The sequence below is a fragment of the Drosophila persimilis genome, unplaced genomic scaffold (assembly GCF_003286085.1).
Source record: "Drosophila persimilis strain 14011-0111.01,24,50 unplaced genomic scaffold, DperRS2 tig00001516-arrow-arrow-pilon, whole genome shotgun sequence".
Taxonomy (NCBI): Eukaryota; Metazoa; Arthropoda; class Insecta; order Diptera; family Drosophilidae; genus Drosophila; species Drosophila persimilis.
This window is the reverse complement of record NW_020825510.1, coordinates 33,239-46,689: the sequence shown is the minus strand read 5'-3', so window position 1 is coordinate 46,689 and position 13,451 is coordinate 33,239. Positions and strand designations below refer to the sequence as shown.

The 13,451-nt window shown below is 46.3% G+C and overlaps 1 protein-coding gene and 1 pseudogene across 1 annotated transcript; one reads left to right on the top strand and one right to left on the bottom strand.

The window, feature by feature from the left end:
- Positions 1 to 8,213: 8,213 nt before the first annotated feature.
- On the top strand, positions 8,214 to 10,213 carry LOC113567007 (cytosol aminopeptidase-like). Its single transcript, XM_026994231.1, has 3 exons — positions 8,214 to 9,310; positions 9,364 to 9,828; positions 9,887 to 10,213. Exons 1-3 carry the CDS (start codon positions 8,258 to 8,260, stop codon positions 10,025 to 10,027), a joined length of 1,659 nt encoding a protein of 552 aa, XP_026850032.1. The 5' UTR covers positions 8,214 to 8,257; the 3' UTR covers positions 10,028 to 10,213.
- A 149-nt stretch (positions 10,214 to 10,362) lies between these two features.
- LOC113567012 lies at positions 10,363 to 11,624 on the bottom strand (annotated as a pseudogene).
- Positions 11,625 to 13,451: the final 1,827 nt, after the last annotated feature.

Genomic DNA, 13,451 nt, shown 5'->3' with positions numbered 1-13,451 from the left:
ACATCACCCTCGCCATTAATGTGGCAACTGAAGAACCAGACATCAGACTTTCATCAAGAACTTGATGATCTACGCCAGCAACTATCAACCATCAATCATCACGAGCTGCCACACCATCTCACCACCGTGCAGCACCATCAACTCGCGGCTTACGCAACCCTAGCAATATTAATTCTATTGATCATTGCCTTCATTTTCCGGGAGAAGTATCTAATATGGAAACCAAGGCCATCAAATCACGATCCAGCCATGTCATCACCCCCTATACCCCTTGCACGCCGGTTTGCCGTCGACTTGAGCGATGGTTGAACACCAGTTCAACGGCCGGGAGAATGTTCAGCCACAGACATGTATTTAATGAATATTAGGAATATACAGTGCAATCTCATACACAAATACTCATAAATAAAATTGTCCATGTCACTTCATGTGAATGAATATGACGACACGAAAAATACATTAGCAACTAAGAATAGACAATAGCACTTGTATACTCGAACCCACCAAAAGGGATCAAGCAATAAACTATTTACTTTATTGCTGCCAAGTACCTAAGTAAATGCACTGAAATGTAACCCCCGCACAGAGTAAGTGTACCCAATCTAAAAATACACTCACAAGGAGCCTGTGCGTTCCTTCCCATAGAATAAGAGTACCACTGCTAGCTATATAAGGAGATGCATTTGTTCAATAAAACTCAGTATCAGAAAAAGTACCATAGCTGCCTGTCACTCATCTTCCATCGCAATCATCAGGGGCTGTCGCCGTGTCTTCAGATCCTCCCTTGCGCACCGTAGGATACCCACTCCGCAGTCCAACTGGTTCAAGTTCTAGTTGCGACGACCAAACTGTAGACGGTTTATGTACCGAATGCAACCCAGCTTCCTACACACACACACACACACACATTAACAATATCTTTCACCTGAACTGCGGTAACATTAATAAATTTTCATTATTTTCGGGGGAAAATTGAAATATCCCCTTGGCTTATAATAGGTTAATCGGAGGATCCAAGGATTGGAAACTATATTGCTATATTTTGGTATTCCGTCGAATATTATTAGCTATATAGAACATTTAACCATGCGCACATAATTTTATCCGATTAATGAATCTATTTTCCACTTGACTTGCTGATTTTTATACCCGATACTCAAAATGAGTATTGGGGTATATTAGATTTGTGGTGAAAGTGGATGTGTGTAACGTCCAGAAGGAATCGTTTCCGACTCCATAAAGTATACATATTCTTGATCAGCATCAATAGCCGAGTCGATTGAGCCCTGTCTGTCTGTCCGTCTGTCCGTCCGTCCGTCCGTCCATCCGTCCGTCCGTCCGTCCGTCCGTCCCGTCCTAGCGGCGCCTAGCAAAGACTATAAGAGCTAGAGCAACCATGTTTTGGATCCAGACTTCTGTGATATGTCACTGCTACAAAAATATTTCAAAACTTCGCCCCGCCCACTTCCGCCCCCACAAAGGACGAAAATCTGTGGCATCCACAATTTCGACGATACGAGAAAACTAAAAACGCGGAATCGTAGAAGATGACTATATCTTCTAGAGTGCAAAATCTCCACCAGATCGTATAATTATTATAGCCTGAATCAAGAAAACAATTTCATTCCTTCTCGCTCTGTCTCTCTCTCTAACACACAGGTTTCTCAGATCCCATAAGAGCCAGAGCAACCAAATTTGGTATCCACACTCCTGTGATATCGGACCTTATCCGTTTCGTGTCCAAATTTTGCCACACCCCCTTCCGCCCCCGAAAACGACGAAAATCTGGGGCATCCACAAATCTAAGAGACTATTAAGGCTAGAGTAACCAAATTTGGTATCCGCACTCCTGTTAGATCTCACTATAAAACGTATATCTCAAAATTTCGCCCCACCCCCTTCCGCCCCCACAAAGGACGAAAATCTGTTGCATTCACAATATTGCAGATTTGAGAAAACTAAAAACGCAGAATCATAGATACCGACCATATCTATCAGATTGCTGAATCTGGATCAGATTAGATCATTTTTATAGCCAAAGGAAACAAATCAATTTGCAGTGGCTACGCAGCGCGTGACGTCACGCTCAGACTGATTTTCTGTCTCTCTCGCACGCACTCTTTGTCGTGTCGTTTAATATTAGCGGCCTCTGCCGGAGGAGAGCCATACTGACTTAGTATCGGGTATAACTCTAGAGTTGCGGTGTTCCCCCACAACGTTCCCCCTCGTTATAGTAAACCACGTGAAGGGAAAAAGTGGCAAATTAATAACCACTTTAGATATCTCAAAAATTGAAAAACGCCAAGACGTGATTAAATTTTTTTGATGAATCTTAATCTGTCGGGTTCTTACTACGTGTTTTGAGTTTTTAACTGTCTCTAGTAGTTCTGATGTCTTCGTAATTGAAGGTTAAAGTGAGGCCTTCAACATGTGCCAACTTGTAATGAAAACTAATTTTTGAAAAGGTGTACAAAGTGAGTCCTACCTGGTCCCACCCTGAAACCTTTTCTGTGTCGTAGATTAATAAATTCTTTTTGAAGTATATATAGTTAGAAATGCCACTTTTTACCACAATTTTTGGAATTGGCATTAATAGAGCATAACCTCAAATTCGAAAATGCAGATTTGTTTGCGGAATGGAATTCAGAGAAGGGTAAAATTATCAATTATTTGAAAACGGATCTCAAGGCGACATATCATATGAATTAATAAAGCTTTTGAAGATACCAGCAAGAAAATTTGTTACCGTTTGGCAACATACCGGAACAAATGCCGGTAAAATTCAAAGATGTTTGAACGAAAATATGTGGATTGGCCACAAGCCTTTGTTTCAATACATTTATCTTTATGTCCAAATATGCTAACTAAGTTCGTAAGGCTGTACGGGACCCAGTCGGAAAGCCGGCACATATCTCACTTAACGAGGCGTTAACCTTGCTTCTAGACAAGGATTTCGGCAATAATTTACGGAAACCTTTAAACGATTTTATTTTTATTTAAATCAAAATTTTTTTTAGTCGTGAAACGCCGTTTTCTTAAATAAAATATGCTTAATACTTTTTTTCACTATAACTAAAAATGTAAATATGCATTATTAAACGAGGGGGAACGTTGTGAGTTGCTGCGGACACCGCAACTCTACAGTTATACCCGATACTAAGTCAGTATGGCTTTCCTCCGGCAGACGCCGCTAAAATTAAACGACACGACAAAGAGTGCGTGCGAGAGAGACAGAAAATCAGTCTGAGCGTGATGTCACGCGCTGCGTAGCCACTGCAAATTGATTTGTTCCTTTTGGCTACAAAAATTATCTGATCTGATCCAGATTCACCAATCTGATAGATATGGTCATTATCTATGATTCCCCGTGTTTAGTTTTCTCGAATCTGCAATATTGTGGATGCAACAGATTTTCGTCCTTTGTGTGGGCGGAAGGGGGTGGGGCGAAATTTTGAGATACACGTTTTATAGTGAGATCTAAGAGAAGTGCGGATTCCAAATTTGGTTACTCTAGCGTTAATAGTCTTTGAGATTTGTGAATATCCCCAGATTTGCATCCTTTGCGGGGGCGGAAGGGGGTGTGGCGAAATTTTGAAACAAACTCGTCTCGGTCTGATATATTAGGAGTGTGGATACCAAATTTGGTTGCTCTAGCTTTTATAGTCTCTGAGATCTAGGCGCTAATGTTTTACTCTAAGCAAAGCCGCCTATGCTACGTGTGTGTTAGAGAGAGACAGGGCGAGAAAAAATGAAATTGTTTTCTTGATGCTGGCTATAATAATAATACGATCCAATTCAGTTTCTGCAGTCTAAAAGATATGGTAATTCTCTACGATTCTGCGTTTTTAGTTTTCTCGTATCTTTAAAATTGTGGATGCCACAGATTTTCGCCCTTTGTGGGGGCGGAAGTGGGCGGGGCAAAGTTTTGAAATATTTTTGTAGCAGTGACATATCACAGAAGTCTGGATCCAAAACATCGTTGCTCTAGCTCTTATAGTCTTTGAGCATTAGGCGCTGAAGGGGACGGACAGACGGACAGACGGACGGACGGACAGACGGACAGACGGACAGACGGACAGACAGACATGGCTCAATCGACTCGGCTATTGATGCTGATCAAGAATATATATACTTTATGCGGTCGGAAACGATTCCTTCTGGACGTTACACACATCCACTTTTACCACAAATCTAATATACCCCAATACTCATTTTGAGTATCGGGTATAATTATCACAATCTGTGATAAATCTTCGGCGGCAACGGTGCTGACAATTGATTATCGGTTTCAAATCGACTTTCAAATCAGCATCAGTTGCCGCCACACACCACCACTACGGCCTAAATTGAGCCAAAAATGCTAGTCTTCGCATAAATCAACTACGCCCCCTATAAACTGCCCGCCCACATGTACATGTTACATTCCTAGTCGTCTGCCCTCAGCAGGCGGCAACGGTAGTAGAGGGGACTGAAGACCACATACCGCATTACAGCCAACAAAACATCAAGTTGACAAACTCACAGGGGATTGCAAATCAAATTTAAAGTTAGGGAGAATTACAAAGAAGAGACAGCATACTTTTGAGCGTGGCCCCACTTTACTTTCTTGACTCACACCGCACACACACACACTTGACACCCTCTTGACAATTCGTACTTTTGGAGCCTTTTGCCCCGATCGTGGAATGGTCTCGAGTCTGGATCTCTATCCAAAAGAAACGTCGTGTCGTGAACGTTGTGGAGTCGAGTCGTGTTCGAGGTTTAGTCTCTCCGTCAAAGTGCCGAATATTTTGTCTCTCTCTTTTTCTCTTTTTCCCTTTCCCCCCCTGCTGACTGCGGGCCTAGTCGAGGTTACAAGTGTTTCGTTGCTGCAGTTTATATGTTTGTAAATTATTGTGCCATCAAATGTACCAGTGTGTTTGAGTGTCGTTTAAAGTTGAATTGTAAAAACAAAGAACAAAAATGTACATATATTAAATTAAGACATATACTGCCCACAAACTGAAATAATAAAGCAACGCGCTTGGTTGCTGGCGGCTCACACCCCAGCCTCTCAGCTCCTCCCCAGTTGGAGCACTGAGAGCCCTCAACCCAAAGCGGGTATATATTGGTAAAAAAAAGAAAGTGATATTCTGGTCAGATTCAGAAGTTACTCTTCATTGGATCAGATCCCACCCTTCGTCGTTGTCAACATTCGTTGCGAACCGAGTAGCGGAGATTCAAGAGTGGTCAAGTGAAGCTACGTGGCGGCATGTGCCAACAAAACAGAACCCAGCAGACATAGTTTCGAGAGGTTGTGACGTAGAGGAAATCGTGCAGTCGATCTGGTTTGGTGGACCAGAGTTCTTAAAGTTTGAAGAAGAGAGCTGGCCCAGAAATCCACACTTCGAGCTTTCCGAAGAAGAGATACAGATGGAAAGTCGGAAGAAATCGGTCACATTGACCGGCGCGGCAATCGAGGGATACTCGTCACACCTCAAACTGCTAAGAGTGTTCGTTTTCGTGTTCCGCTTCATCCGAAAATGCAAAGACAAAAGTCTCAACTTTGGAAAAATTCCGTCATCCGTAGAATACGACGAGGCGTTTCTAAAAATAGTCGAAATAACACAGAAAAATGAGTCTCAAGAAGATATTGAAAGGGTTCGTAAAGGCACCAAGTTAGGCCCCAGTCTTCAGCGCTTGAATCCCTTCATCCATGAAGAGGCTGGGACATGGTGCTCTTTTTCGTTGTTGCGAGTTGGAAGGCGACTAGTTAACGCTCCTATGTCATATAATGCCAAGTTTCCCTTTTTATTGACAAAACGCTCGCAGTTTGTGCAGACATACGTTCGCTATCTGCATCAAACGAGTTTTCATGCCGGCCCACGAGCACTCGTGAGTATCCTTAGACAACGCATTTGGATAGTGAATGCTCAGGCGGTCTGCAGGGCGACAGTTAGGTCATGTATTCGTTGCTTTAAATGCAAGCCGCTACTCCAGACCCAAATGATGGGCAACTTACCCGCAGACCGGCTCCGTGCTCTCCGCCCATTTTCAGTATGTGGCGTTGATTTTTGTGGCCCAGTCTATACGACTCTGAAAATTCGTGGAAGGCCCCCTTATAAGTCCTAAATAGCGTTATTTGTCTGTTTTGCGTCCAAGGCGGTTCATTTAGAAATTGTCTCCGATTTGACGACTAATTCCTTCTTGTTGGCATTCCAAAGGTTCGTCGGTCGTCGAGGATGTCCGCAACGCGTGAACTGCGACAACGCGACAAATTTCGTCGGAGCAAGTCGCCACTTCAGCGAACTGCGGAGGAAGATAGAGGCGGAAGCGGACGCGATACGCGAATTTGCGTCAAGAAGCAGGTGCGAGATTGCCTTCATACCGCCTCGAGCACCGCACATGGGCGGACTTTGGGAGGCCGGTGTGAAGTCTGCCAAGGGCCTACTCCTACGGGCAGTCGGAAGCGCTCTCCTCACCGCAGAGGAGCTGGAGACCGTGATGGTCGGGATCGAGGCGGTACTCAACTCGCGCCCGCTAGGACCCCTAAGCCCAGACCCAAGCGACGGAGACATGCTGACTCCCGGGCACCTGCTGACAGGCGGGCCGCTCATCGCACCCCCAGCACCCAGGACCCCGGACCAGGAGGGTCTGAGCTGCTTAAAGCGATGGCGGCTTGTCTCGTCAGCCAGGCAAATGTTCTGGCAGCGATGGTCCCGGGAGTATGTGCTGGGATTGCAAATAAGATTCAAGTGGCACCAGGAGGAACCAAACATCAAGGAAGGCGACCTCGTAATCGTCGCCGAGGACAACCTGCCCCCTCAACAGGGGCTCCTCGGAAGGGTGGTCGTTACAACCGCCGGGCAGGACGGAAGGGTCAGAGTGGTCGACCTAAGGACGAGCAGCGGAGCCACGTTCAGGAGGCCAATCCACAAGTTGGCTCTTCTGCCACTGGCTTGAAGCCTTCCAGGCCTTCAACGGGGCCGGTGTAGCGCCATTTGGCGTATAATAATTGTTATTAGGATCGTATTTTATGAAGTCTAGTGTAAGTTAGGCTAGGGCAAAGCGGGAGCGCAATATAAGCTCGCTCTCTCGCTCTCTCGCTCTTGGCGAATTCGCCCCGCTTTGCAACCGTAGGTAAGATAGGCGCAGAAGAAATTGTTTGAATATATGAAGAGAAGTCGAGAAAAATCTATGAAAACGAACGCACGCACTCCTTTTTTTTTCGTCGTCGAAAAATACAAATTTGCAGTCACCCAAGTTTTTCGGTCTCTTTATTTTAGAAAAACTATTCTAAATTTTCAGGAATTAATGATGCAGTATCGAAACTTTAAAGGAATCATTTAGTCACGGCACTTTGTAACGGCAATGCCTTATTGTAAAATTAAACTTATTTTTCGCTGAAATATTTTAAAAGTTAGGCGTATGCCAAATAAATTGTATTCTCTAACGTTTTGATTTTAAAAACCTTTCTTTTTTATCACCCACTTATACAAAAAAGATTCTTTAGCGAGCGGGAACGAAATTAACTCTGAATTATGCTCGCACTTGTCATGAGATAGGAGAGTGGAACTTTTCTCCCTCTCTCTCTTTCTTACACAAAAGCCCGCCGTTCTGTCTCGCTTCCCTCCGCCAGAGCGAACACACTGCACGAGAAAGAGTGTGTGAGATGGATAGAGAGATCGAGAGAGAATGAGTAAGCGCGTGGAAGGCGATTTGGTCGTTATAATAACGATCCGATCTCATCCACATTTGACAGTCTAGTAAATATGGCGTTCTCTACGATTCTGCGTTAATTGTGAATGCCACAGATTTTTGGTCTTTGTGGGGGCGGACGGGTCCAGGTGTCTGGATATACAATTTGGTTGCTCTAGCTTTCATGGTCTCTGATATCTAGGTGCTCATCAAGGACGCTCATAGGACGAAAATTCTTCCTTCTGGAAGTTACACTCATCCAGAGCCACATCTATTTGAGTACCATGGCCCTTCAAGAGTTCATGATTTGTTAGCCCCATTTGTCAAAGATATACATACTCGACATGTTTACTCCTCCGAGGACAGCCAAACCAAAACAGTAGTGAGTGAAGGGCCGATGTCCACTCGTTTTTAGATTCTGATCCTTTCGAATTTCCTGACCAAATAGCCCTTGAAGTGAGTGTCACTTTCTCATGGAGTACATTCATCGCCTCAATTTGGCATTCTCTATTGCTAGAAATTGAACACGAAATACGTATATTCTGATATTTGGTACATTGTGTGGGCTTAACGAAAAATAATGCTTGGCGTTGTACGTCGGCTGGTCTCCCAGGCCTTCCCGCAGCGCCTGCGACCACGTCCCCAGGCTATCCAGCGCCGCTCCGCCTCGCAGGCGGTAAACCAGATGTTGCAGCTCCAGCAGATGGACATGTGTGCGGATCCTCCATCCCGCGGACTTGTGGTCGGCGTGTTCGCCGACGAAACGGACCGCAATGATGCTGGCGTCCTCACCGCGGCCGGTTGGCGGTACAATGTCCAGAAGACTGCCGGCCGATTGCTAGAGGTCCTCCGCATGTCCGGACCCATGCCCAAGCGGGGCGAGGCTCGCCTTTTCTTCGCGATCGAGCCAGAGCGCATCCCCTATTACTCTGTGGTGGCTGTGGTCGGCCTCGGCAAGGAGTGCCTCGGCTACAATCCCTACGAGGTGCTCGACGAACAGAAGGAGGCGATCCGTCGCTCCGTGGCCGCCGCCTGCCGTATCCTGGCCGAGCTGGACACCGACAGAATCGAAGTTGAAAACTGCGGCCACGCCGAGTCCGCCGCCGAGGGGGCCGCATTGGGCATCTGGCTCTACCAGGAGCTGCGTAACCCACAGAACAGGATTCCAGTGCCGTCGCTGGACTTATACGCAAGAAAAGACGAGGTCTGCGACCTCGAAGGATGGCGCATTGGTCTGCAGAAGGCAGCCGCCCAGAACCTGACGAGACAGCTGCAGGAGATGCCCTCCAACCTCCTCACACCCACAGCTTTTGCGCAGAATGTCGTCGAGGTGCTGTGCAAATCCGGTGTCAATGTGGAGGTCAAGGTCGAGGGCTGGGCCGAGAGCCAGTCAATGCACGCCTTCCTGGCTGTGGGCAAGGCCTCGTGCGAGCCACCCATCTTCCTGGAGCTGAGTTACTACGGCACCTGTGCCGAGGAGCGCCCCATTGTGCTGGTGGGCCAAGGCGTGACTTACGATGCTGGAGGATTGTGCCTGAAAGAGAAACATGAGCTCTTCCATATGCGTGGCGACATGACCGGGGCCGCCGTTGTGGTGGCCTGTTGTCGAGCTGTGGCTGGCCTGCGTTTACCGGTAAGTACTCAGGACGGAAATGATATCTCCTTGAATAATAATGCTGTTCTTAGGTCAACATTCGCGGCCTGATACCTCTTTGTGAAAACGTAGTGGGCTGCAATTCGGTCCGTACTGGGGACATGGTCAAGTCCATGAACGGCAAGACCATCGAGATCCAGTGCACCGATCACGAGGATGTACTGGTCCTGGCAGACGCCCTGCTGTATGCGCAAAACTTCTGTCCCAAGTGCATCATTGACGTCGGCACCTGCTCGGGCTACATGCGCCAGGCCCTGGATGAGTCGGCTGCGGGGGTCTTTACCAACTCGGAGATCCTGTGGCAGCAGATCAAGCACGCCAGCATGCATACCGGAGATCGTGTGTGGCGCTTCCCATTGTGGAAATATTACAGCAAGGCCGTGCGTGCCGGGGGACGCAGCGATGTGCAGAACTATGGCATTGACCGAGGTGGACGTCCCTGCAAGGCCGCTGCCTTTCTCCGTGAGTTTGTGCCCTGTGGCCAGTGGATGCATATTGTGAGTATTGTGGGGCGCTTTGTTGGGGCGCAGATCTTATGGATTTTCTCCCTCAAAGGATGCCACAAATGTTATGGTGACAAAGGGCTTCGAATACGAGTATCTGCGCAAGGGAATGGCCGGCCGCCCGACCCGAACACTGGTGGAGTTTATTGCTCAGACGATTTGCAAGGATACGGCCCCACGTTTGGCCAAGTAATCAATCTCTAACGGGAATCCAATGTTATATATATTTTTTACTGTGTTTTTTGACGATGCCACACACGAACACAAAATTACACTTGAGCTATGATCACTCTATTTTACATATGTTTTCGCATTTTTAATCTCCACACAAACACATGCGGCACATTCGTTTATTATGAAATTGTAACGTATAAAACAGAGAAACAGCGCTAGTGTTCGATCTTTTGTTGGGTCCTGGGCTTCCAACTATTGAACATGATAACTAGACACTGTGGATTATTGCTTTGTCAGACTCTACCCGGAATCGGGTATTATATGTAATATCTGTGGTATCACTAAAAGTGAGTGCTACGCCAGGGAGACTGCATGAGTAATCACAACGTTTATGTCAATGGGTGGATAGTTTTGCAGCAGCTTCACATTCGAGGCAAAGTCGTTCTCTAAAATTGCTTCCCTTTGGATTCTATAAATCAGTAAATACATCAGTAAATGCAAATGAATCAGTTGAAAGTCAGCGCATGCTTACAATATCTTGGTTCAGCAGATTTTGATGAGAAAATTAAAGCGCTGCTCGTCCGAGTATACCTAATCCCAAATTCGCAGCACATCGGGCAGTGGAAACTCCTTCGAGAGCAGGAGGGTGAGCCACCTGAAGCTGTAGTACTGCGGAGGCAGCTCTTGGCTCTTCAGATGCTATATCTTTAGTCTTCAGCATGTTAGATAGCAGGCCCATCATGAACTTTATACCACCCTCCGCATCGTCCAGAGTCTTGATGAAGAAGTCGCGTATCTCGCTCATTAGAGCCGTGAAGCAGAAGAAACAGTCTGCCTCCGCGTGGGCGCGGTACGAGAGATCCGGATCCGAGGCCATCACATAGTAGATGGGTCCGACAATCTCATTCATGCCCTGTACGTAACCCAGGCCAGGACGTTCGCCGAGCTGAGCACCGTGGGCACTACCCGTTTGTGAAGCCGGCGCCCGTGCTCGCCTTTACTGTGCACCACAATGTCACAGGGATACTCTGTGGGCTGCTGAAAGAACGAGATGTCGGGACACAGACGCCTCACATCTTTACCGATCTGCAGCAGAAATTTGTTGTCATTGAAGAATGTGTTCCAGGCGCTTTCTGGCCCCTCGCTAAGCGGATGATCTTGTAGGCCAACGCCCCTTGAATCAACAGCGACGTCCCCGTCCCCGTCGCCTTCTCCAGCTCCATTGCAGCTGTGTCCCGGGGGGAGTACCAATTCCTCAATGAACTGCTGGTACAGGGCTCGCTTCTGGGCCAGCGTGGTCGTCCAACTGCTGCGTCTTGGTCCCAAGTAGCCCAACAGCAGTTTCCAGCTGAGTGCACGGAAGCTTTGTACATCGGGCACACCTGTGGATTGGATTGGATTCATGTCCATGAATTACTACGCCTATCAGAAGTGTGATATCCCACCATTAAACGTCAGTCTGCGCAGCTCCTTTAGGTCAACCACATCCTGGGCCAGCGCATCATCGAACTCTTTTACACTGAAAGATACAGGGGGGGATAACAATCTTTTTTTCTTAATTCCCGAAAACACGTCACATTTTTGTGTCGTCCATACCGCGCCTTGAAAATGGACATGCTTTGGCTGTATGCGGGCGAGGATCTCAGTTTGCTCCATGCAGGGACAGTCGCTTTGCAATGATGTGGACTGGACTTATATTATTGCTTTGTTGTCATCCAGCCAGCTGCATTATTGCTTTTTCCAATACAGTTCGAAGCAGAAACAATTTTGATATTCCGTCGAATATTTTTAGATATCTAGATCTCTAAGCCCTGCCCACATAATTTTATCCGATTAATGAATCAATTTTCTACTTAACTGTCTTGTTTTAAATACTTGACCTCAATTGTTTTTGCCTCAATTTTGGTTCCTCAACAACAATATATGTATCTGAAAACCCGAACTTAGCCCTCTTAAGCCCCCTCTATTTAAATAGTTCAAATACTGGAGGTAAATGACGGAAAATATTAACGATTGTAAATTCTTCTTGTAGACTCATGCTACCTTTCCTCTGAACTTAAAAAAAAACGAGGGGGAACGTTGTGAGTTGCTGCGGACACCGCAACTCTACAGTTATACCCGATGCTAAGTCAGTATGGCTTTCCTCCGGCAGACGCCGCTAATATTAAACGACACGACAAAGAGTGCGTGCGAGAGAGACAGAAAATCAGTCTGAGCGTGATGTCACGCGCTGCGTAGCCACTGCAAATTGATTTGTTCCTTTTGGCTACAAAAATTATCTGATCTGATCCAGATTCACCAATCTGATAGATATGGTCATTATCTATGATTCCCCGTTTTTAGTTTTCTCGAATCTGCAATATTGTGGATGCAACAGATTTTCGTCCTTTGTGTGGGCGGAAGGGGGTGGGGCGAAATTTTGAGATACACGTTTTATAGTGAGATCTAAGAGAAGTGCGGATTCCAAATTTGGTTACTCTAGCGTTAATAGTCTTTGAGATTTGTGAATATCCCCAGATTTGCATCCTTTGCGGGGGCGGAAGGGGGTGTGGCGAAATTTTGAAACAAACTCGTCTCGGTCTGATATATTAGGAGTGTGGATACCAAATTTGGTTGCTCTAGCTTTTATAGTCTCTGAGATCTAGGCGCTAATGTTTTACTCTAAGCAAAGCCGCCTATGCTACCTGTGTGTTAGAGAGAGACAGGGCGAGAAAAAATGAAATTGTTTTCTTGATGCTGGCTATAATAGTAATACGATCCAATTCAGATTCTGCAGTCGAAAAGATATGGTCATTCTCTACGATTCTGCGTTTTTTGTTTTCTCGTATCTTTAAAATTGTGGATGCCACAGATTTTCGCCCTTTGTGGGGGCGGAAGTGGGCGGGGCAAAGTTTTGAAATATTTTTGTAGCAGTGACATATCACAGAAGTCTGGATCCAAAACATCGTTGCTCTAGCTCTTATAGTCTTTGAGCATTAGGCGCTGAAGGGGACGGACAGACGGACAGACGGACGGACAGACGGACAGACAGACATGGCTCAATCGACTCGGCTATTGATGCTGATCAAGAATATATATACTTTATGGGGTCGGAAACGATTCCTTCTGGACGTTACACACATCCACTTTTACCACAAATCTAATATACCCCAATACTCATTTTGAGTATCGGGTATAAAAACACTATATCTGTTCAGCCACAGACATGTAAATCGGAGTCGAGCATTACTACTCGCTGCTGCTACCAGATCAACAGCTAAGCTGGGATGGATTGTGGCAGGAAAAGTCAAATCTGCCCACAATTCCTCACCCATTTGTGCAACGGGAGTAAACGAGCTCATGGAAAGATTCTGCACTCTGGACAATCTAGAGACGGAAGACAAACCACGCACTCCAGTGGAAGCACGGTGTGAAGCTCATTTTATAGAAAATCTTCAGACAGC